The sequence below is a fragment of the Sphaeramia orbicularis genome, unplaced genomic scaffold (assembly GCF_902148855.1).
Source record: "Sphaeramia orbicularis unplaced genomic scaffold, fSphaOr1.1, whole genome shotgun sequence".
Classification (NCBI taxonomy): Eukaryota; Metazoa; Chordata; class Actinopteri; order Kurtiformes; family Apogonidae; genus Sphaeramia; species Sphaeramia orbicularis.
In genome coordinates this window covers 25,966-52,407 of record NW_021941682.1, presented here as the reverse complement: position 1 = coordinate 52,407, position 26,442 = coordinate 25,966, and the positions used below count along the sequence as shown (strand labels likewise).

Sequence of the window (26,442 nt, the reverse complement as noted above, 5' to 3'; positions counted from 1 at the left end):
GAATAAGAGGAGAATAAAGAAGAATACAAACAGTCACAGCTGGGCGCATGCGCACGCAGCGACCGGCGCTGAGCGAGAGAAAACCTACCCACGGGTTTAAATACAGTCCCCTTGAACCTGGAACTGTACCAGAACTAAGTCAGAATTTTGGGAGAATAATGTCATCTTCTGATGAGAATAAAGACAAAATATTAGGAGAATAACGTCGTATTTTTAAAACAGGTGTATAAGTATGCTAATTTTCCAGAATCCAGTGGTACCCACTGGTCTGATAATATAGAACTGGAACCTTCTGGAGGTTCCACTGTCATTTGGAGTTTAAATACTGAGACTATTAGCCCCGCCCACCAAATACTGAGACTATTAGCCCCGCCCAACCACTACAGAGACTATTAGCCCCGCCCACCAAATACTGAGACTATTAGCCCCGCCCACCAAATACTGAGACTATTAGCCCCGCCCAACCACTACAGAGACTATTAGCCCCGCTCACCAAATACTGAGACTATTAGGCCCGCCCAACAACTACTGAGACTATTAGCCCCGCCCACCACATACTGAGACTATTAGCCCCACCCAACAACTACTGAGACTATTAGCCCCGCCCAACAAATACAGACATCGATTTCGTATCAATCCGACATTGACAAAGAAAAAAAACAAGGGAATTTTATCCATAACTTTAATCCGTTTCAGTTAGTTTTATAAACACACAATACAGTTTCAGTAAGTTATGTTTTTTTTCTTTCAATTATAGTTTTTATTTATTTCAGTTAACGAAAATGTTTTTACAATTCTAGTTTTGGTCATTTCGTTAGTTTTCGTTAACAATAACCTTGGTTCAGACATTAGTTGAAGCAGCAGTAGGAGTACAGTTCCAGTGGATTCAGGACAGACAGAGTGGGCGGAACTTCACCTTAGCAGAGTGGGCGGAGCCTGACCTTAGCAGTAGCTTGTGTTCCGTCCTGGTAGATAAATGAACCGGTCTATTTTCAGAACACTCACCAGAATCCGTCTCCACTACATGTAGCGATCCTTTTGGAGTCCTTATGGCTCCACGATATACAGAAGATTCCATTTTTACCGTGCTGCAAACAGAAGGGTGACATCATCAAACAGAAGGGTGACATCATCAAACAGAAGGGTGACATCATCAGATGAGTCAAACAGAAGGGTGACATCATCAAACAGAAGGGTGACATCATTAGATGAGTCAAACAGAAGGGTGACATATCAAACAGAAGGGTGACATCATCAAACAGAAGGGTGACATCATCAGATGAGTCAAACAGAAGGGTGACATCATCAAACAGAAGGGTGACATCATTAAATGAGTCAAACAGAAGGGTGACATCATCAAACAGAAGGATGACATCATTAGATGAGTCAAACAGAAGGGTGACATCATCAAACAGAAGGGTGACATCATTAGATGAGTCAAACAGAAGGGTGACATCATCAAACAGAAGGATGACAGCATCAGATGAGTCAAACCCAGCTGATTAAATGAACTGTAGTCTGACGGTGAGCAGAACCTCGTTAAAACGTGTGATGATCTTTCCTTTCCTCACGTCCCAGATGAACGCTCCGTTACGGGACGTGGCTCCTGCGATGCAGTTCAAGTCTCCTAAAAAAAAAAAACACATCCAGAAAAAAGAATGAACAACTGTCACATAAAAAAGACAACACAATGCATTCAGGCTCCGCCCACTCACACCCACCGCTACATCTGCTCCGAAAGACTGTTTTTATCTAGATTTAACCTTTCAGCCTGATGCCAGTCCAGGTACCAGAAAGAGTGCATATGCAGATACAAAATAATACTGCTCTATCCAAAACTCAGACAGGCCATTGGATTTGTCTGATATTTCTCTTTTAAAGTCCTAAATCTGTGTGTATTCTGGTGTCTCCTCTAAATGTGTCAGGCTTGTACCCCTGTCAGATCACACATTCTTGGCTGTACGGACACTCCAGCCTAACAGCCTCCATATTTAATGCCTACACACAGATACAAATGTTTCAGACCTCAGCAGAATCATGCATTGTTTCTTGCATAGATGTGGTGTCCAAAGCATGCCTGCTGAAAAATTCCATATATTGACAGAAACAGTCAAATCAGAGCCACATATTTAGAATGTGGTGTACGGACACTACTGGTGTACGGACTCTAGCAGATGTGAATGGAAATGTGTCTGAGCACATGGTGGCATCTGTGTTCCATCTGGAACTAAGTCTTCTGGTACAGGAGGACACAAACATGTGGAACCAGTGAGAACAGTAGATCTGTAAGGCATAGAGTCCAGATTAGTGATGGAAGTATATTGGTGTACGGACACTCCAGGAATTTGGGTGAACAACGCACCATTGAAAACATGCGCTTCCACGTAAACATCCGTTTGACACATTGTTCCAAATGTTGTGCAGCATACCAGGGAGCAGAGCCACATCTGTCTAGTTGTGCAGATTTAGTCCTAATAATACTGAAAGAACAGGTTCCCATTCTATTATTCCAATTAAAGGGCTGGAAAAGAAGGGGTTAACAACAAAATGGTGGATTGTCTTAATACTGAAAATAAGAACTGATAATCAAACAGCTGTTCAACAAAAAGGATCAATACATGAAAAGCAATGGGATGTGTGTATTTGGAATAAAAACGACACAGGAGTTGAGTAGGAATTATTTATTGTGTTCCAAACATTATGGACAGTCATTTTGCTCTTATAACAATAAAACTGTGCACATGTTTTCACGCTCATTGGGTCGACGTTTGATCAGTTTTGATCTGATTTTCGTCAAACTTGAAGGATTGACAGATCTAGTAATAAGATGGACAAAGAAACATTTTGGGAATGGTTTTGGAGGATCTGTTTGAAATACTGATGAATAACTGATACAAATATACTGGTACACCTGGACTGGGATCAGGCCATTTACTGACAGGATTAATCCTCATTTATTCTACTATTATCCTGTGTATTTTGTATGTTTTTCAGTGTAAATCCTGTATTTTTCTATATTTAATTGTCTGATCCTGTAGATGTTCATTCCAGCTCAGATTCCAGTTGATGTTTCTTCTATGAGAAACCGATCCAACTGAATAAACAGTGTCTGTTTCAGTCCAATCTGTCATGAACTGAACACAAACCCAGTGTGAACATCTACAGGATCAGGGAATTAAATAGAGAAAATACAGGCTTTATACTGACTTGTGTAAAATACAGAGGAGAATATTAGAATAAAAGGTGATAAATGACTTCAAACAGGTGAAATAAATAAACCTTCCTTTGGGGCAGTTCCACAGCAGTATGTGTGGGCCCTTCAGGGTGAACCCAGTGTTCCAGATGAACAGAAGCATGTTCTGCTGCTTTGGTTTCATGTCATCAGTCAGACTGTGTCAGACTGTCAGTCCACCTGGACTGCACTTCCTGTTCTGTCTGGAGCCTCTGATCCACAGTTTAGGACACAAGTGCAAGACCAGTCCACATGACTGAAGGACTGGACCAGGACTGGACCAGGACTGGACCCAGGATTGGATCCAGGACTGAACCCAGGACAGGACCAGGACTGGACCCAGGACCGGACCTACCTGGAGCCCAGGACTGGACCCAGGAGCAGACCTACCTGGAGCCCAGGACTAGACCCAGGAGCAGACCTACCTGGAGCCCAGGACAGGGAGTAGACCACTCCTTCGTTCCCAGGGGACGTGGACACAGCTGTCAGCGTGTTGGTGTCCCAGATTTTGATGGTTCCGTCAAAACTGGCTGTAGCCAACAGGTTTGGATCATCTGGTTTAAACTTACAGTCGAAAATGGTCTCCACATGACCCTGGAAAGAACAGCACAGGTGTGGGGTCAACTCTACACTTTCTGTACAATCTGGTTTATTCAAATGTTTTGAAACTGTATTTTTAAAAACCATGGAAATTATGTTTGGTGTTAAAAGTAAAAGTCTTCTGTTTGTATTCAGAAAATTTTTAAGTTAAGAGAAGGGAATTGTAATTTAAGAGAGATGTTTGAGTATGAAACATGTAAAGTCAGAACAAACGTTACATATGTCTGTGTTTGTTATTGGGGTCAAATTATGGAACCACTGAAGTGAAACTGTCGCTCCCTGTCGAGTTTCAAAAAAGCTTTAAGTCGTCAAATTCTCAAAGGGTATGAAAGTAAAATGATTTCAAAGTGACTTAAGAAACTGAATGTAGACAAATGTGTTAATGTTATATCTGCTGAAATTTCAGGTGTAGAGTTGGAGGAAGGATGGCAATAAGGACGGAGTAGGAGAAGCAGAAATAAACCTGTGGATTCAGCTTCTGCCTTCAACACAGACCACCTGGGAGAAGTTCATGTTTGTGTTTTTATACGGAAGTGTGTTTGTACAGAACTGAAATCAATATTCATTCATTCATTCATTCATTCATTCATTCACTCATTCACTCACTCACTCATTCACTCATTCATTCATTCAGTCCATACCAGGTCTCTGAGGAAGTCCCACTCATTCACTCATTCATTCACTCACTCACTCACTCACTCACTCACTCACTCATTCATTTATTCATTCACTCACTCACTCACTCATTCGTTCATTCACTCATTCATTCATTCAGTCCATACCAGGTCTCTGAGGAAGTCCCACTCATTCACTCATTCATTCATTCATTCACTCACTCATTTATTCATTTACTCAGTAGTTTATTCATTCATTCATTTGTTCATTCATTCATTCAGTCCATACCAGGTCTCTGAGGAAGTCCCACTCATTCATTCATTCACTCACTAGTTCATTCATTCACTCATTCATTTGTTCATTCACTCATTCATTCATTCAGTCCATACCAGGTCTCTGAGGAAGTCCCATTCATTCATTCACTCACTAGTTCATTCATTCACTCATTCATTTGTTCATTCACTCATTCATTCATTCATTCAGTCCATACCAGGTCTCTGAGGAAGTCCCACTCATTCATTCATTCATTCACTCACTAGTTCATTCATTCACTCATTCATTTGTTCATTCACTCATTCATTCATTCAGTCCATACCAGGTCTCTGAGGAAGTCCCACTCATTCATTCATTCATTCATTCATTCACTCACTAGTTCATTCATTCACTCATTCATTTGTTCATTCACTCATTCATTCATTCAGTCCATACCAGGTCTCTGAGGAAGTCCCACTTCTTGGCCCCCATGTCGTACAGGCCCACCCCTCCATCCATGAAGCAGCAGACGGCGTGTCCAGGGGGCAGAGAGAAGGACCTGTTCTGGGACAGAGTGGGAGGGGGGACGGCCTCACTGGTGGAACTGGTGTGGACACTTTTACTGGGAGAACTGGAACTGGGAGCTGAGGACAGACAGGACAGACAGAGGACAGACAGACAGTGGACAGACAGACAATGGACAGACAGACAGACAGACAGAGGACAGACAGACAGACAGAGGACAGACAGACAGACAATGGACAGACAGAGACAGACAGAGGACAGACAGGACAGACAGACAGACAATGGACAGACAGACAGACAGAGGACAGACAGACAAAGGGCAGACAGAGGACAGACAGACAGAGGACAGATAGAGGACAGACAGACAGACAGAGGACAGACAGACAGAGGACAGACAGACAGACAGACAATGGACAGACAGACAGACAGAGGACAGACAGACAGACAGAGGACAGACAGAGGACAGACAGACAAAGGACAGACAGAGAACAGACAGACAGACAGAGGACAGACAGAGGACAGACAGACAATGGACAGACAGACAGACAGAGGACAGACAGACAGAGGACAGACAGACAGACAGAGGACAGACAGACAGACAATGGACAGACAGACAGACAGAGGACAGACAGACAGAGGACAGACAATGGACAGACAGACAGACAGAGGACAGACAGACAGACAGACAGAGGACAGACAGACAAAGGGCAGACAGAGGACAGACAGAGAGAGGACAGACAGACAGACAGAGGACAGACAGACAGACAGACAATGGACAGACAGACAGACAGAGGACAGACAGACAGACAGACAGAGGACAGACAGACAAAGGACAGACAGAGAACAGACAGACAGACAGAGGACAGATGGACGGAGGACAGACAGACAGAGGACAGACAGACAGTGGACAGACAGACAAAGGACAGACAGACGGAGGACAGACAGACAGACAGAGGACAGACAGACAAAGGACAGACAGACGGAGGACAGACAGACAGAGGACAGACAGACAGTGGACACACAGAGGACAGACAGACAGTGGACAGACAGACAAAGGACAGACAGACGGAGGACAGGCAGACAGAGGACAGACAGACAGTGGACAGACAGACAAAGGACAGACAGACGGAGGACAGGCAGACAGAGGACAGACAGACAGTGGACACACAGAGGACAGACAGACAGTGGACAGACAGACAAAGGACAGACAGACAAAGGACAGACAGACGGAGGACAGACAGACAGAGGACAGACAGAGGACAGAGATGAATGAACACTTCAAATAAGAAAAGGAACTCTGAAAACAACAGGATTGAACACGTCTCCATCTACACTGGTGTTTTTTTTCTTGGTCAGAGGCCGATACTTTTCAGTGTAGTTCAAGGGCTGTCCAACTCACAGTAGTTCAGTCTGATCTGCAGTGGGCCGGACCAGTCAAATAAGAACAGTGAAGAAAGGACAGTTCTATTCTGATCAGGTTTACATCTACAAAGTTTACTTCAAAATCTGAATAACATGAACAACTGGAATTGTCTGAAGAAAAACAAGTGCAATTTTAACAATATTCTGCCTCAGTCTATCAGTTTATCATTTACATGTGTGTTACAATCACACAAAACATTTAGTAACAGACAGAATATTGGTCCAACTGCATTTACTTTTCTTCAGACATTTTCGTTTGTTCATATTTGTTCAGGTTATTCACATTTTTTATAAAACTATACTTTGGTAATGTAAACATTTTCATGTAATCTTACTTTTTTACACCAAAAAAACACAGAGAACATGTGGGGTTGTCATTATTTATAGGTTATTGGGATCATATTGGACTGGTTCTGACCCACTTCAGATCTAATTGGACTGTATGTGTCTGTATGTGGAACCTGAATTAAAAGGATTATAACACCAATGATAATTCATATCTAAAGTGTAATTTTTGCATTTCACAAATTCATCCCATGGGCCGGATTGGACCCTTTGGTGGGCCGGATTGGACCCTTTGGTGGGCCAGATTGGACCCTTTGGAGGCCAGATTGGACCCTTTGGAGGCCGGATTTGGCCCCCTGGGCCACATGTTTGACACCTGTGGTGTAGTTCATGTGTTCCAGTCCAAAGTCGAAGTGTTAATGTCACCTTTCTTGGCAGGAGGGGAGTTGAGGACGTGCAAAGCGTGAAACCCAGTCTTCTTCAGTTTGAAGCTGTCCAAGGGAGTGGAGCGAGACACGTTCCAGATCCTCAACACTCCGACCTGGGAGTCTGAAAAAACAGATAAAAGAGTTTCAAACACAGGTTCTGCAGTCCAAAGGTCTGTGAGGACAACAAGAGTTCTGTTGTGCTCTGAACATCATCGACTGTATTCCAGACCAGTGATGCGACTGTGGACTGTTGGACATTTATGAAGAAACACCTGCACATGACCATTCACATGTCTCAGAACACTGTTGTACACTGCAAAAAATGATTTAAAAGACAATGAAAAGGGCCTGATTTTAACAACATTTGTCTGATTTTTCATCTAAGTAGAAAAAAAAACTCTTCTTTTAAATCAATCTCTCTCCCCTCTTCTTCCTCCTCTTTTCCATCTCATGCTGTGTCCTCTTCTGCCCCTTTCTTATATGATGTCCCACAAGGATCGGTTTTGGGTCCACTACTTTTTTCCCTATATCTACTCTCACTAGGTTCCATACTGAGGAAACATGATATTTCATTTCATTTGTATGCAGATGATCGCCAAATTTATATGCATCTAAAAAAGAACCCTTCCACTGTCAGACCACTGCTTCAATGTCTTCATGACATTAAGGTGTGGATGGTTTGTAACTTTTTACATTTCAATGAAGATAAGACTGAGGATCTGGTGTTTGGTAGTTCAACTGGACTCTCCCCAAAAGATCTGGGTTATTTGGCTCAGTACAACAAGCCAGTTATCAAAAACCTGGGTGTTCAAATGGACCCAGACTTTAACCTTCATAGTCATGTAAAGGCAGTCATGAAGTCCAGCTTTTTTCACTTAAGGCAGTTAGCCAAAGTAAAGCCAGTCATCCTGAAGCACCATTTTGACAGTAATCCACATCCTCATCACCACTGGGCTGGACTATTGTAATGCTTTGGATTTAGAAATTAGTGGGTCTTCCATCGCTTGTCTTCAAAGAGTGCAAAATGCCGCTGCGCGTCTTTTAACTGGCACTTGTAAACATGAGCACATTTCCCCGGTTTTAGCGTCACTCCATTGGCTGCCTGTCCACTTTAGAATCCATTTTAAAATACTTTAATTTGTTTTTAAATCCCTTTATGGTCTTGCGCCGCCCTACCTTTCTGAGCTCCTTCACACTTACACTCCCACTCGCTCTCTCAGATCAGCTGATCAACTGCTTTTGATGGAGCCCAGAACAACGTGCAGGCTACGAGGAGATGGGGCCGTTGGTGGTTCTGGTCCCAGACTGTGGAACCTCCTGCCTGTGCAGATCAGACCCAGACTGTGGAACCACCTGCCTGTGCAGATCAGACCCAGACTGTGGAACCACCTGCCTCTGCAGATCAGACCCAGACTGTGGAACCACCTGCCTGTGCAGATCAGACCCAGACTGTGGAACCTCCTGCCTGTGCAGATCAGACCCAGACTGTGGAACCACCTGCCTGTGCAGATCAGACCCAGACTGTGGAACCACCTGCCTGTGCAGATCAGACCCAGACTGTGGAACCACCTGCCTGTGCAGATCAGACCCAGACTGTGGAACCTCCTGCCTCTGCAGATCAGACCCAGACTGTGGAACCACCTGCCTGTGCAGATCAGACCCAGACTGTGGAACCTCCTGCCTCTGCAGATCAGACCCAGACTGTGGAACCACCTGCCTCTGCAGATCAGACCCAGACTGTGGAACCACCTGCCTCTGCAGATCAGACCCAGACTGTGGAACCTCCTGCCTCTGCAGATCAGACCCAGACTGTGGAACCTCCTGCCTCTGCAGATCAGACCCAGACTGTGGAACCACCTGCCTGTGCAGATCAGACCCAGACTGTGGAACCACCTGCCTGTGCAGATCAGACCCAGACTGTGGAACCACCTGCCTGTGCAGATCAGACCCAGACTGTGGAACCACCTGCCTGTGCAGATCAGACCCAGACTGTGGAACCACCTGCCTGTGCAGATCAGACCCAGACTGTGGAACCTCCTGCCTCTGCAGATCAGACCCAGACTGTGGAACCACCTGCCTCTGCAGATCAGACCCAGACTGTGGAACCACCTGCCTGTGCAGATCAGACCCAGACTGTGGAACCTCCTGCCTCTGCAGATCAGACCCAGACTGTGGAACCACCTGCCTCTGCAGATCAGACCCAGACTGTGGAACCACCTGCCTCTGCAGATCAGACCCAGACTGTGGAACCACCTGCCTGTGCAGATCAGACAGTCTTCCTCCTTGTTCGTTTTTAAATCTCTTCTTCAAACCCACCTGTTCTCCTTGGCCTTTTAACACTTGTGCAATGCTGACATTTTGTTTCTGTTTTTGTATTTTAACTTGTTTTATTTTATTTTATATGATTTTAATGTTTTTAATGCTTTGATTAACTTGTATTGTGCTTTTATTCTTCTGTACAGCACTTTGGTCCATTGTGGTTGTTTTAAAGTGCTTTATAAATAAAGTTGGATTGGATTATATTGGATCTCATATCCAGTCTGATTTTCCCGGTACCAAGTTTACTTCCCTCACATTGAGTCTCTTCTTTCATATGCTAGACAGCTAGCTAACACGTGTGATAGACAGCTAGCTAATATGTGAGATAGACAGTTAGCTAACACGTGTGATAGACAGCTAGCTAATATGTGAGATAGACAGCTAGCTAACACGTGTGACAGACAGCTAGCTAATATGTGAGATAGACAGTTAGCTAACAAGTGTGATAGACAGCTAGCTAACACGTGTGATAGACAGCTAGCTAATATATGTGATAGACAGCTAGCTAACACGTGTGATAGACAGCTAGCTAACATGTGTGACAGACAGCTAGCTAACATGTGTGACAGACAGCTAGCTAACACGTGTGATAGACAGCTAGCTAATATGTGAGATAGACAGTTAGCTAACAAGTGTGATAGACAGCTAGCTAACACGTGTGATAGACAGCTAGCTAATATATGTGACAGACAGCTAGCTAACATGTGTGACAGACAGCTAGCTAACACGTGTGATAGACAGCTAGCTAATATGTGAGATAGACAGCTAGCTAACATGTGTGACAGACAGCTAACACGTGTGATAGACAGCTAGCTAACACGTGTGATAGACAGCTAGCTAACACGTGTGATAAACAGCTAGCTAATATGTGTGCTAGACAGCTAGCTAACACGTGTAATAGACAGCTAGCTAACGTGTGTGATGTAGGCTCCAATGATGACAGATGGTCCTTTTATCGTGTTTAGTGACTCCTGACATCACTTGTAGAATGTGTAAAAAGACAAATGATGTCCGAGGCGACACATGTTGAGACAAAAGTCCTGAGTTCTGCCCAAACCCGCTTCTTCAGTACATTCCCATCATGCAGTATTCCCTGCACATGCGCTGAGCACTCTGTGTAAAAACTCAAAAACACTATTTATGTTTGACCACCAGAGGGCACCAAACCATCACAAATGAACACAGGAATCAAACTTCAGCTGACTTAAATGTGCAGGCAGGATACCAAGGTTTGTTCAGATTTCCAAATGATCCCATCAGAGGAACAATTGAACAGGAGCCTGGACTCATTGGATCAATTCCTCAGTCCAGTCGAACGTCCACTGGCAGATTGTTTTTTGCTCAGTATAAACCAGCTGGACCAGATTTAGGAATATTAGGCTTATTTCTAACAGGGCATTTTTTACAGTGGACTAGTTGCCTGACATGTGAGGTATGTTTCCAGGCTCCTGTTCAACTGTGGGATCATTTGAAAATCTGAATAAACCTGGGTACCAGGAAAATCAGACTGGATATGAGATGGAAAAGAGGAGCGAGAAGAAGGGAGAGAGATTGATTTCAAAGAAGAAGAGTTTTTGTGGCAAGTTTTTTTTTTTTCTATTTAGATGAAAAATCAGACAAATGTTGCAGAAATGCGTGTTTTTCAGGGTCTTAGAAGTCATTTTTTGCAGTGTAAGGTGCAGGACAGAAGTCAAATGCATGACTGTAGAGGAGTTTCAAATATTTCCATGTTTACCTCCAGTGATGAACATTCCTGGTGCAGAAGGAACCCAGGCCAAACACTGAACTGAGGCAGCCGACGACGGGAAGCAGAAGGACGTGATACAGGACAAGGCCTCACTGTCCACCAGACGGATCCCATTATGGAGGTTAGACACTGTAAAAAAAAAACAAAAAAAACACACACACACCTGATACTGTTATGGAGGTTAGACACTGTAAAACACACACACACACACACACACACCTGATACTGTTATGGAGGTTAGACACTGTAAAACACACACACACACACACACACCTGATACTGTTACGGAGGTTAGACACTGTAAAACACACACACACACACACACACACACACCTGATACTGTTACGGAGGTTAGACACTGTAAAAAAAAACACACACACACACACACCTGATACTGTTATGGAGGTTAGACACTGTAAAACACACACACACACACACACCTGATACTGTTACGGAGGTTAGACACTGTAAAACACACACACACACACACACACACCTGATACTGTTACGGAGGTTAGACACTGTAAAAAAAAACACACACACACACACACCTGATACTGTTATGGAGGTTAGACACTGTAAAACACACGCACACACACACACACACACCTGATACTGTTATGGAGGTTAGACACTGTAAAACACACACACACACACACACACCTGATACTGTTATGGAGGTTAGACACTGTAAAACACACACACACACACACACCTGATACTGTTACGGAGGTTAGACACTGTAAAACACACACACACACACACACACCTGATACTGTTACGGAGGTTAGACACTGTAAAACACACACACACACACACACCTGATACTGTTACGGAGGTTAGACACTGTAAAAACACACACACACACACACCTGATACTGTTACGGAGGTTAGACACTGTAAAACACACACACACACACACCTGATACTGTTATGGAGGTTAGACACTGTAAAACACACACACACACACACACACACCTGATACTGTTACGGAGGTTAGACACTGTAAAAACACACACACACACACACCTGATACTGTTACGGAGGTTAGACACTGTAAAAACACACACACACACACACCTGATACTGTTACGGAGGTTAGACACTGTAAAAAAACACACACACACACACACACCTGATACTGTTATGGAGGTTAGACACTGTAAAACACACACACACACACACACACACCTGATACTGTTATGGAGGTTAGACACTGTAAAAAAACACACACACACACACACACACACACACCTGATACTGTTATGGAGGTTAGACACTGTAAAAAAAACACACACACACACACACACACACACACACCTGATACTGTTATGGAGGTTAGACACTGTAAAAAAAAACACACACACACACACACACACACCTGATACTGTTATGGAGGTTAGACACTGTAAAAAAACACACACACACACACACACACACACACACACCTGATACTGTTATGGAGGTTAGACACTGTAAAAAAAACACACACACACACACACACACACACACACCTGATACTGTTATGGAGGTTAGACACTGTAAAAAAAAACACACACACACACACACACACACACCTGATACTGTTATGGAGGTTAGACACTGTAAAAAACACACACACACACACACACACACACCTGATACTGTTATGGAGGTTAGACACTGTAAAAAACACACACACACACACACACACCTGATACTGTTATGGAGGTTAGACACTGTAAAACACACACACACACACACACACACACACACACACACACACCTGATACTGTTATGGAGGTTAGACACTGTAAAACACACACACACACACACACACACACCTGATACTGTTACGGAGGTTAGACACTGTAAAAACACACACACACACACACACACACACACCTGATACTGTTATGGAGGTTAGACACTGTAAAACACACACACACACACACACACACACACCTGATACTGTTATGGAGGTTAGACACTGTAAAAAAAACACACACACACACACACACACACCTGATACTGTTATGGAGGTTAGACACTGTAAAACACACACACACACACACACACACACACACCTGATACTGTTATGGAGGTTAGACACTGTAAAAACACACACACACACACACACACACACACACCTGATACTGTTATGGAGGTTAGACACTGTAAAAAAACACACACACACACACACACACACCTGATACTGTTATGGAGGTTAGACACTGTAAAACACACACACACACACACCTGATACTGTTATGGAGGTTAGACACTGTAAAACACACACACACACACACACACACACACCTGATACTGTTATGGAGGTTAGACACTGTAAAAAAAACACACACACACACACACACACACACACCTGATACTGTTATGGAGGTTAGACACTGTAAAAACACACACACACACACACACACACACACACCTGATACTGTTATGGAGGTTAGACACTGTAAAACACACACACACACACACACACACACCTGATACTGTCATGGAGGTTAGACACTGTAAAACACACACACACACACACACACACACACACCTGATACTGTTATGGAGGTTAGACACTGTAAAAAAAAACACACACACACACACACACACCTGATACTGTTATGGAGGTTAGACACTGTAAAACACACACACACACACACACACCTGATACTGTTATGGAGGTTAGACACTGTAAAAACACACACACACACACACACACACACACCTGATACTGTTATGGAGGTTAGACACTGTAAAACACACACACACACACACACACACACACACCTGATACTGTTATGGAGGTTAGACACTGTAAAAAAACACACACACACACACACACACAGCCTTATAATCATGTTGCTATGGCCACAATCTTAGAATCATACAATTGAAGTGGGTTACCTAGCAACACATAAAGTACAGGGACACGTTGCCATGGTGTCAAATTTCAACTGAATAATAGCATAACAGCATAAAAGCCACCACATCTAGAACACACTGCTTATTAATGAATGTATCATTATACAATGTATCAACTGTGTAATATATTATATGGTTATGAATAATATCTTATTTATGTTTATGCATTTGGCAGACGCTTTTTTCCAAAGCGACTTACAGGGGAAAACCAATCAAATCACTCAATCAATCAAATTTTATTTATATAAAATTTGTATTTGTGATCTGTGTAATATTTTGGAGTCATTTTGTGGATCATGCACGGTAAAAAAAATCTGTAATTTAACACAGTTTTTACTGTTTATTTTACAGATTTTTCCTGTATTTTTCAGATACAGGAAAATATCAATAAAATAACAAAAACAGACTGTGATTTTACATGTCAAATGGAAAATAACACAAAAAATCTGTAACTGAATAACCATAAAATTTCCATTCTTTAAAAGAATTTTTTTCTTTTTTCACAGAAAAATACAGTTCAAATACATTTGCAAATGTATCATAATTTCACAAATATTTTGTTTCTATTTATGAGATTAAACTGTTAATTTAAATTTTAATACTGTAAAAAAAAAATTAATAATAATAAAACCAGATAAAATTACTGACAGTTAACGGTAACAGAAGTATTAGTTCTGTCAGTTGAACCAGACTTGTTTGTTAATTGACAAATATCTTGTGTAATTACAGGAGGTTTCACAACAAAACTGTTGAATAAATGTATTTTTGTGAATGTATAACATGTATAAGCACTGATAAACTGTCCAAATACAGTTTTTATCAGTGGATTGGACAACTGAGTCTCACTGAAAATTATTTATATATATATTTATAGGGAATTGGATTGTTTTAATACATGTAAATATTCTTTATTAAAAATTAAAGAGTCAAAAAATATGCAAAATCTCAAGTAAAGTTTGGGCAAAAAACTGTATTTGAATTATGGAAAATTACCGTATTTTTATGAGATGGTTATTTTCTGTTATTTACAGTATTTTTTCAGGCTCCTGCTGCCAGAATAATACTGTTTTTTTACAGGGTTTTTTTTTTTTTTTTTACAGGGTGGGACTGTGTGTCCAGTAGAAACAGATGGGGTATGAGCTCCTTTTTGAATATATATATATATATTTTCTTTCTATGTTTTTCTTTGCTGTTTTTGTTTTGAAATTCAAAATAAAAAATCCACCAAACAGATCCGTTTTGAATCTGAGGTGCGTGGTGTCTGACCGAGTAGATAGTCGGTTGATAAAGGGTCCCATTCCATAGCGCTGACTGGATCTTCTTCATCTGTTCCCTCTAAAGATTCTGGACGCAGCACATGTTTTTGGCTTTTACACCCTGAACAAGAGGAACAAAGCACAATGTGTTGGAGCATTTTCAGGAACAGGCTTATTTACAAACACATCTGATAGAATTTTAACCCTTTTATACATGACGTCCACATTTGTGGACACATAGTTTAACTCACTTTCCAAAGGGTTCTAAAGGTAATATTCTCCAAACCACATGGGGGCAGTGTCTATAGACCCAAAGCAATACAATGAACAAAAGGATCATCTTAGTTTTAGAATTTAGACTGATCAGTGACCTCATCAAGTCCCAGCTATGTTTGTGGATAAGAGTTTCACAAGTTTATACAACCCCCGCCCCCTAAAAAAAACAAAACAAAACAAAACTGTCCACCACAAAGGACATTCCATAAATACTGATGTAATATAGGCAATGGGCTCTATGCTCCGCCCCACTACTTCCTGAACTGAAAGCAGCTCCTTTATTTCCTGTCTTTCATTATTGGACACACTGATGAATCCAGGTGAGTCTGACCACAGGATCACAACAGGAAGTAGCAGACACACCTGGATTCATCAGTGTGTCCCATTCAAATGCATTTCAACTTCAGCCTAATTTTGAGGAATAAAATCAATCTAAAAAAATGTAGATACTTTTTTTTTCATAATTCATGCATGAGAAGGTTAATTAATCCAGTTGATAATGAGCGAAGGTCGTACCTGGTTGAAATATGGACAGACTCCCATCTGTGTGTCCAAACACCAGTTTCCCCTTTTTGGTGGGATGCCATCTGAACAGACAGATGTCTGACAGGAAGGAGTGGGCTTCTTTATGCACCGTAACCCCAGGGTCCGAGCCAGAGTAGACCCAGATGTACAGGGGACCACGCTGGGACACAAAGGACACCCCGTCAGCTGAGGTCCAGCACCAGCTGACCGAAGCAGGGACACCTGGGACGACAAAGAAGAAAGAGCAGGTGAAGAAGGGACTGTGCTGAGGAGGACCAGGTCCAGAACTGTTCTGAGGAGGACCAGGTCCAGAAGGGACTGTCCTGAGGAGGACCAGGTCCAGAATGGGAGGAGGGACTGTCCTGAGGAGGACCAGGTCCAGAATGGACTGTGCTGAGGAGGACCAGGTCCAGAATGGGAGGAGGGACTGTCCTGAGGAGGACCAGGTGAAGAAGGGACTGTGCTGAGGAGGACCAGGTCCAGAAGGGACTGTCCTGAGGAGGACCAGGTCCAGAATGGGAGGAGGGACTGTGCTGAGGAGGACCAGGTCCAGAATGGACTGTGCTGAGGAGGACCAGGTCCAGAAGGGACTGTCCTGAGGAGGACCAGGTCCAGAATGGGAGGAGGGACTGTCCTGAGGAGGACCAGGTGAAGAAGGGACTGTGCTGAGGAGGACCAGGTCCAGAATGGACTGTCCTGAGGAGGACCAGGTCCAGAATGGACTGTGCTGAGGAGGACCAGGTCCAGAATGGACTGTGCTGAGGAGGACCAGGTCCAGAAGGGACTGTCCTGAGGAGGACCAGGTCCAGAATGGGAGGAGGGACTGTCCTGAGGAGGACCAGGTCCAGAATGGGAGGAGGGACTGTCCTGAGGAGGACCCGGTCCAGAATGGGAGGAGGGACTGTCCTGAGGAGAACCAGGTCCAGAATGGGAGGAGGGACTGTGCTGAGGAGGACCAGGTCCAGAAGGGACTGTGCTGAGGAGGACCAGGTCCAGAACCATCATGAGGAGGACCAGGTCAAGAAGGGATTGTCCTGAGGAGGACCAGGTCCAGAATGGGAGGAGGGACTGTCCTGAGGAGGACCAGGTCCAGAATGGACTGTCCTGAGGAGGACCAGGTCCAGAAGGAACTGTCCTGAGGAGGACCAGGTCCAGAACCGTCCTGAGGAGGACCAGGTCCAGAAGGGATTGTCCTGAGGAGGACCAGGTCCAGAATGGGAGGAGGGACTGTCCTGAGGAGGACCAGGCCCAGAAGGGACTGTCCCGAGGATGACCAGGCCCAGAAGGGACTATCCTGAGAAGGACCAGGTCCAGAATGGGAGGAGGGACTGTCCTGAGGAGGACCAGGTCCAGAATGGACTGTGCTGAGGAGGACCAGGTCCAGAAGGGACTGTGCTGAGGAAGACCAGGTCCAGAATGGGAGGAGGGACTGTCCTGAGGAGGACCAGGTCCAGAAGGAACTGTCCTGAGGAGGACCAGGTCCAGAATGGGAGGAGGGACTGTCCTGAGGAGGACCAGGTGAAGAAGGGACTGTGCTGAGGAGGACCAGGTCCAGAATGGACTGTCCTGAGGAGGACCAGGTCCAGAATGGACTGTGCTGAGGAGGACCAGGTCCAGAATGGACTGTGCTGAGGAGGACCAGGTCCAGAAGGGACTGTCCTGAGGAGGACCAGGTCCAGAATGGGAGGAGGGACTGTCCTGAGGAGGACCAGGTCCAGAATGGGAGGAGGGACTGTCCTGAGGAGGACCCGGTCCAGAATGGGAGGAGGGACTGTCCTGAGGAGAACCAGGTCCAGAATGGGAGGAGGGACTGTGCTGAGGAGGACCAGGTCCAGAAGGGACTGTGCTGAGGAGGACCAGGTCCAGAACCATCATGAGGAGGACCAGGTCAAGAAGGGATTGTCCTGAGGAGGACCAGGTCCAGAATGGGAGGAGGGACTGTCCTGAGGAGGACCAGGTCCAGAAGGAACTGTTCTGAGGAGGACCAGGTCCAGAACCGTCCTGAGGAGGACCAGGTCCAGAAGGGATTGTCCTGAGGAGGACCAGGTCCAGAATGGGAGGAGGGACTGTCCTGAGGAGGACCAGGCCCAGAAGGGACTGTCCCGAGGATGACCAGGCCCAGAAGGGACTATCCTGAGAAGGACCAGATCCAGAATGGGAGGAGGGACTGTCCTGAGGAGGACCAGGTCCAGAATGGACTGTGCTGAGGAGGACCAGGTCCAGAATGGACTGTGCTGAGGAGGACCAGGTCCAGAAGGGACTGTGCTGAGGAGGACCAGGTCCAGAATGGGAGGAGGGACTGTCCTGAGGAGGACCAGGTCCAGAATGGGAGGAGGGACTGTCCTGAGGAGGACCCGGTCCAGAATGGGAGGAGGGACTGTCCTGAGGAGAACCAGGTCCAGAATGGGAGGAGGGACTGTGCTGAGGAGGACCAGGTCCAGAATGGGAGGAGGGACTGTGCTGAGGAGGACCAGGTCCAGAACCATCCTGAGGAGGACCAGGTCGAGAAGGGATTGTCCTGAGGAGGACCAGGTCCAGAATGGGAGGAGGGACTGTCCTGAGGAGGACCAGGTCCAGAAGGAACTGTCCTGAGGAGGACCAGGTCCAGAACCGTCCTGAGGAGGACCAGGTCCAGAAGGGATTGTCCTGAGGAGGACCAGGTCCAGAATGGGAGGAGGGACTGTCCTGAGGAGGACCAGGCCCAGAAGGGACTGTCCCGAGGATGACCAGGCCCAGAAGGGACTATCCTGAGAAGGACCAGGTCCAGAATGGGAGGAGGGACTGTCCTGAGGAGGACCAGGTCCAGAAGGGACTGTCCTGAGAAGGACCAGGTCCAGAAGGGACTGTCCTGAGGAGGACCAGGTCCAGAAGGAACTGTCCTGAGGAAGAGCAGGTCCAGAATGGGAGGAGGGACTACCATGGGGTCTACTTGTGTGTCATTGTAGACGGTCTGAACATGTTTGACTTCTACCTTCATATTCACTTCAGTTGGAACAGGACCAGTGTGGGACTGATGAGGAGTTAAAATAATGGAAAAATAATGATAGAAAATAGGTTGTACAGAGTTTAATCAGGATTTGGTTCCATCCATGGAAGGTCTACCCCTGTAGGGGACACATGGACCAAGGGTCACCACTTGGAAGGGATGAGGGATTAGGGATTAACCATACCAAGAAGTGGACCATATTTGAGTGTGTGAACAAACTACAAAAACCTGAGCTGAACTCTGATTTATGATCCCTGAGACAACAGCATCAACAGCCTCCATCGAAACTGAGGACAGACTGGGGTTAGGGAAGCTCTCTGATACAGTGGTACAGACACAGAGGTCTGGTAGGGTCTGTGGGGGTCTGTTAGGGTCTGTGGAGTTCTGTTAGGGTCTGTCAAGGTGTGTGGAGGTCTGTTAGGGTCTGTTAGGGTCCGTGGGGGTCTGTTAGGGTCTGTCAGAGTCTGTGGGGGTCTGTTAGGGTCTGTCAGGGTCTGTGGGGGTCTGTTAGGGCCTGTCAGGGTCTGTTAGGGTCTGTCAGGGTCTGTTAGGGTATGTGGGGGTCTGTTGGGGTGTGTGGGGGTCTGTTAGGGCCTGTTAGGGTCTGTTAGGACCTGTGGGGGTCTGTTAGGGCCTGTCAAGGTCTGTTGGGGTCTGTGGGGGTCTGTTAGGGTCTGTGGGGGTCTGTTAGGGTCTGTTAGGGTCTGTCAGGGTCTGTTGGGGTCTGTGGGGGTCTGTTAGGGCCTGTTAGGGTCTGTTAGGGTCTATGGGGGTCTGGTAGGGTCTGTGGGGGTCTGTTGGGGTCTGTCGGGGTCTGTCAGGGTCTGTTAGAGTCTGGTGGGGTCTGTGGGGGTTTGTTAGGGTCTGCCAGGGTCTGTCGGGGTCTGTCGGGGTCTGTTAGGGTCTGTCAGGGTGTGTCAGGGTCTATAGGGTCTGTTAGGGTCTGTCAGGGTCTGTTGGGGTCTGTCGGGGTCTGTCAGGGTCTGTTGGGGTCTGTCAGGGTCTTTTGGGGTCTATCAGGGTCTGTTAGGGTCTATCAGGGTCTGTTAGGGTCTGTCAGGGTCTGTTAGGGTCTGTCAGGGTCTGTTAGGGTCTGTGGGGGTCTGTTAGGGTCTGTCAAGGTCTGTGGAGGTCTGTTAGGGTCTGTTAGGGTCCGTGGGGGTCTGTTAGGGTCTGTCAGGGTCTGTGGGGGTCTGTTAGGGCCTGTCAGGGTCTGTTAGGGTCTGTCAGGGTCTGTTAGGGTATGTGGGGGTCTGGTGGGGTGTGTGGGGGTCTGTTAGGGCCTGTTAGGGTCTGTTAGGGTCTGTCAGGGTCTGTTAGGGTATGTGGGGGTCTGGTGGGGTGTGTGGGGGTCTGTTAGGGCCTGTTAGGGTCTGTTAGGGCCTGTCAAGGTCTGTTAGGGTATGTGGGGGTCTGGTGGGGTGTGTGGGGGTCTGTTAGGGCCTGTTAGGGTCTGTTAGGGCCTGTCAAGGTCTGTTGGGGTCTGTTAGGGCCTGTTGGGGTCTGTTAGGGTCTGTTAGGGTCTATGGGGGTCTGTTAGGGTCTGTGGGGGTCTGTTAGAGTCTGTTGGGGTCTGTGGGGGTTTGTTAGGGTCTGTTAGGGTCTATTGGGGTCCATTAGGGTCTGTGGGGGTCTGTTAGGGTCTGTTAGGGTCTGTTAGGGTCTGTCAGGGTCTGTCGGGGTCTGTCGGGGTCTGTCAGGGTCTGTCAGGGTCGTTTAGGGTCTGTGGGGGTCTGTTAGGGTCTGTCAGGGTTGTTTAGGGTCTGTGGGGGTCTGTTAGGGTCTGTGGGGGTCTGTTAGGGTCTGTTAGGGTCTGTGGGGGTCTGTTAGGGTCTGCTAGGGTCTGTTAGAATCTGTCAGGGTCTATAGGGTCTGTTAGGGTCTGTTGGGGTCTGTTAGAGTCTGTCGGGGTCTGTGGGGGTCTGTGGGGGTCTGCTTGGGTCTGTCAGGGTCTGTTAAGGTCTGTGGGGGTCTGTCAGGGTCTGTGGGGGTCTGTCAGGGTCTGTTTGGGTCTGTGGGGGTCTGTCAGGGTCTGTTAGGGTCTGTCAGGGTCTATTAGGGTCTGTGGGGGTCTGTCAGGGTCTGTGGGGGTCTGTCAGGGTCTGTTTGGGTCTGTGGGGGTCTGTCAGGGTCTGTGGGGGTCTGTTAGGGTCTGTGGGGGTCTGTCAGGGTCTGTTAGGGTCTGTGGGGGTCTGTGGGGGTCTGTCAGGGTCTGTTTGGGTCTGTGGGGGTCTGTCAGGGTCTGTTAGGGTCTGTTTGGGTCTGTGGGGGTCTGTTTGGGTCTGTGGGGGTCTGTTAGGGTCTGTTAGAGTCTGTCAGGGTCTGTGGGGGTCTGTCAGGGTCTGTTTGGGTCTGTGGGGGTCTGTCAGGGTCTGTCAGGGTCTGTGGGGGTCTGTTAGGGTCTGTGGGGGTCTGTCAGGGTCTGTTAGGGTCTGTGGGGGTCTGTGGGGGTCTGTTAGGGTCTGTTTGGGTCTGTGGGGGTCTGTTTGGGTCTGTGGGGGTCTGTTAGGGTCTGTTAGAGTCTGTCAGGGTCTGTGGGGGTCTGTCAGGGTCTGTTAGGGTCTGTGGGGGTCTGTCAGGGTCTGTTAGGGTCTGTTAGAGTCTGTCAGGGTCTGTGGGGGTCTGTCAGGGTCTGTCAGGGTCTGTGGGGGTCTGTCAGGGTGTGTTTGGGTCTGTGGGGGTCTGTCAGGGTCTGTTTGGGTCTGTCAGGGTCTGTTAGGGTCTGTGGGGGTCTGTCAGGGTCTGTTTGGGTCTGTGGGGGTCTGTCAGGGTCTGTTAGGGTCTGTCAGGGTCTGTTAGGGTCTGTCAGGGTCTGTTTGGGTCTGTTAGGGTCTGTGGGGGTCTGTTTGGGTCTGTGGGGGTCTGTCAGGGTCTGTGGGGGTCTGTCAGGGTCTGTGGGGGTCTGTCAGGGTCTGTTTGGGTCTGTTAGGGTCTGTGGGGGTCTGTCAGGGTCTGTGGGGGTCTGTCAGGGTCTGTTTGGGTCTGGCCAGGTCTTAATGGTCTTGCTGGTCTGGGTGGTCTGGGTGGTCTTGCTGGTCTTGCTGGTGTGGGCGGTCCTCGTACCTTTAGTGCTGTCCAGTCGTGCCACAGCCTTCTGCTCTTGGACGTTCCACACTATGATCAGGTTATCTGCTGAGGCTGAGGCGAACAGGTCTGGGTGGTCTGGACACCAGCTGATGGAGGTGATGGTCTTCTTATGTTCAGACATGATGGAGCGCAGTTTGAACTGGTTATACTGTTGGTCCAACTGGAGACAGAGTGGACACATGTGAGTGGACAAACTGGACACAAGTGGACACAAACTGGACCCCCACACAAACAGACTGAACCTGTTCTTCCAGATGAATAACCAGGTGGACTGTGACTGAACTACTGCATCTGACTGGGAACACGTGCTGTACCTCTGACCTGGACCGGTTTACTGTCGGATGTTCCACACATTTCTGTTTTTTACACTTGTATTTTATTCTGTGTACTGTCTGCTCTGGTGTTCTACTGTTAATGTTCTAGCGCTATATGTGATGAACTGGTCATGTGACCAGCTCATCACATAAACAGACAAACGCTGTCACATTCACACGTATGGGTGATTCAGATGAACCCATGAACCTATCAGAGCATGTGTTTGGATGGTGGGAGGAGCCAGAGAACCCAGAGAGAACCCATGAACCTATCAGAGCATGTGTTTGGATGGTGGGAGGAGCTAGAGAACCCAGAGAGAACCCATGAACCTATCAGAGCATGTGTTTGGATGGTGGGAGGAGCTAGAGAACCCAGAGAGAACCCATGAACCTATCAGAGCATGTGTTTGGATGGTGGGAGGAGCCAGAGAACCCAGAGAGAACCCATGAATCTATCAGAGCATGTGTTTGGATGGTGGGAGGAGCCAGAGAATCCATGCTGACACAGGAGAACATATGAACTGTGAACAGAAAGGCCCCGCCCCCATGGACTGGTGTAGGAATGGAACCAGGACCTTCTGCCTAATTGGGTTTTAATTTATCTAATTAAATGTATTGTGTATTGATCATATTGATCCTATTGTGTATTGATCATATTGATCCTATTGTGTATTGATCATGGAACTGTCTGATACACAGTGTGTTCATTACAGAGTACAGCGTTGTGTGTTAACAGAGTATTAAGTGTTAAATGTATGATTTTATTTGGTTTAGAATGATTTCTAGTTTGTACTTTAAAATGACATGTTGTCTCATGTACCGTTTAAAAAAGAAGATCCATTTTCTGTAGGAGTTTGTTATGTAGAGGTCATAAAAGGGTCATGACAAGACGATTCTGGGAAGAGTGTGTGAACAGATGCAGAGCAGTTACAGACTCGGTTTTGAAGGAAAAACGTGTTTACGGTGCTGACGTTGTCAGTGTTTGTTGGTTTTTTATGTCGGAGTTTGTCTGATGTCGACTTCAAATAAATCTTTATAAAAACATCAGTATGAAACGTTTCTGATTATTCAACCAATGCAGCTACAGATCATATTGATCATGTTGTGTATATCAGTGACTTCAAGTGTCTTCAATGCTGAACCAAACGTCCAGGAGGTCGACTGCAGTCTATAAGTGAGTGCACATCCTGGAATGGAACCAGGACCTCACCGTGATGGTTCCAATATGGACAACTACTGAATGAAAAAAAGACCACAGCTGTAGTTCCCTACAAGGTTCTAATAGTTTTGGATTTTTCATTCTAGTTTAGTTTTATTTAGTTTGGACTTTTTTTCTCTAATTCAGTTAGTTTTAATTCCTTTTTAGAGTAGGTTTGCTAGTTTTTATTAGTTTTCGTTTTTTTCTAAATGCTTAGTTTTAGTTGACGGACCGTGAAATATCATATGGTGCCGCTAGCTAAAACTGCTTGAGTGAAATAAATCAATCTTGTATCAATCTGACACTGAAAATGAAGGGAATTTTATCCATAATTTTTATCCCTTTTAGTTTTGTAAACACACAATACAGTTTCAGTTAGTTTTTTTTTTTTTTCTTTTAATTATAATTTTTATTTATTTCAGTTAACAAAAATGTTTTTACAGTTCTAGTTTTGGTCATTTTGTTAGTTCTCGTTAACGATAATAACTTTGGTGCACATACACATACACACTGGTTACCTGGTAGATGTAGATGGCCAAAGTGGCGCAGTAGGCGAAGCGGTCTCCACTGGCAGCACACACATCTTTATTCCACGGCTGACACCCTGCTGCCAACAAACCCACCTGCTGGACCTTAGCCATCAGCTGACCTGCTCACACACACACACACACACAAATAATAAAATATCTGAGTTAATTCCTGTTGATCCACTAATCCTATCAATCCATGTCGATAATCGGTGTCAAATACAGTTCTTCATCTTTTCATGGTCATTAGACATGACCCTATTTGGATGTTCAGAGGCTCCATAGTTACTGTGGAAACACCGTCATCTTCTACAACATTGGTTCTCCAGTCAAACCCATGCAGTTGGATCAATAAGTGCAGTCATAGACACTACTTTTATGTTCAGTTGATGATATATTTGACTGAAGACGTCACTTTTTTGGTAAAATAAACCCCATGTTTGATCTGAGCTTGAATGAATGTTTACATGATCGGTGAATTAAATAATTCAATTCAACTTTATTTGTACAGCCCAATATCACAACCAGGTTATCTCAAAGGGCTTTACAGAGGCAGTTGGATGTAAACAACAGTCAAATGAACAGCAAGAAAATGAGTCATGTCCAGGGCATCCCCCGTCCTTAGACCCTCCTTCTCAGCAAGGAAAAACTCAAACCCAGTGGGAAAAGGGAGAAACCTCGGGGAGAACCACAGTGAAGGACAGATCCACTCCCATGGACGGACAGGCTAGAGATGCACCAGGACTGATGGACGTCCATTTGCAGATGTAGTTCTAGTCTGCAAGGATGCAGTAGGGTGGGCACATGGGGGGTCTATCCCGCTGGATGAGACAGGCAGGAGGAAATACGTGACTTTCATCGGAAAAATGCCAAATTTCAGAACAAATGGGGACAAATCACTTAAGAAATGTTACATATAGAGAAAAAAAAATCATTTGGGAATGACCACCAAAGTAGCACTGGGTCTTTATGGGTGAAGTGGAACTGATGTGTTTCTTCTTCTTGTCCAAAAATGTCTTCCACAAACGTAATGAAACTGCTGATCTGAATGAATGCGAGTGTGTGTAGTTAAGTGGCTTTAGTGACAGGACCAGGCCTTGAACAGACGACGCACAGCCACAGGTTAGATTAACAGATTACAGATTACACAGACACAGGCACGCTCAGCGAAAGACTAAATTAATCTGAGCTGGGATTGGACAACACTGCTGAGCTGTTCACCGAGCTACAGTACTCACATAAAAGACGAACAAATAAGGAGTCAAAACAGGCTGGACCAGGTGGGTTAAGTCAAAACACAGACTCATTTTAGTACTAGTGGGTCTGTGTGGGCTAATGCCACTGAAACATGTCACCATCATGGATTCATTTGAGCCCATGTCACTGTGGGAATGAGTTTTCTTCAAAAATAGGATGACTGAATGTAGAAATGTCATTTTGTAATCAGGTCAAGCAGATCTGATTCCAGAATAATCCACCCAGTACTGTGCATTGTAAAAAAAAAACACAAACAAACAAAAAAAAACGGTATTATTCCGGCAGCAGGGGCACCAAAAAAAAATACCGTAAAATAACAGAAAATAACCATCTCATAAAAATACGGTAATTTTCCATAATTAAAATACAGTTTTTGCCCAAACTTTACATGAGATTTTGCTTTTTTTTTTTTTTTACTTTTTATTGTTTAATAAAGAATATTTACATGTATTAAAACAATCCAATTCCCTATAAATATATATATAAATAATTTTCAGTGAGACTCAGTTGTCCAATCCACTGATAAAAACTGTATTTGGACAGTTTATCAGTGCTTATACATGTTATACATTCACAAAAATACATTTATTCAACAGTTTTGTTGTGAAACCTCCTGTAATTACACAAGATATTTGTCAATGAACAAACAAGTCTGGTTCAACTGACAGAACTAAT

General features: G+C 45.4%; 1 protein-coding gene across 1 annotated transcript in view; it reads right to left on the bottom strand.

Annotated features, from left to right (window-relative positions):
* wdr17 (WD repeat domain 17) overlaps window positions 1-26,442 on the bottom strand; it is a gene marked incomplete at its 3' end in the record, with an annotated part of 78,229 nt that overhangs the window by 44,430 nt on the left and 7,357 nt on the right. Inside the window, exons 2-11 of the mRNA XM_030130676.1 lie at window positions 24,502-24,636; window positions 22,448-22,631; window positions 16,390-16,620; window positions 15,608-15,718; window positions 11,414-11,554; window positions 7,358-7,480; window positions 5,156-5,343; window positions 3,658-3,826; window positions 1,536-1,627; window positions 1,006-1,088 (exon numbers count right to left, since the gene is read on the bottom strand). Coding sequence (XP_029986536.1) covers window positions 1,006-1,088; window positions 1,536-1,627; window positions 3,658-3,826; window positions 5,156-5,343; window positions 7,358-7,480; window positions 11,414-11,554; window positions 15,608-15,718; window positions 16,390-16,620; window positions 22,448-22,631; window positions 24,502-24,624 — 1,445 coding nt within the window. The remainder of the gene's footprint in view (window positions 1-1,005; window positions 1,089-1,535; window positions 1,628-3,657; window positions 3,827-5,155; window positions 5,344-7,357; window positions 7,481-11,413; window positions 11,555-15,607; window positions 15,719-16,389; window positions 16,621-22,447; window positions 22,632-24,501; window positions 24,637-26,442) is intronic.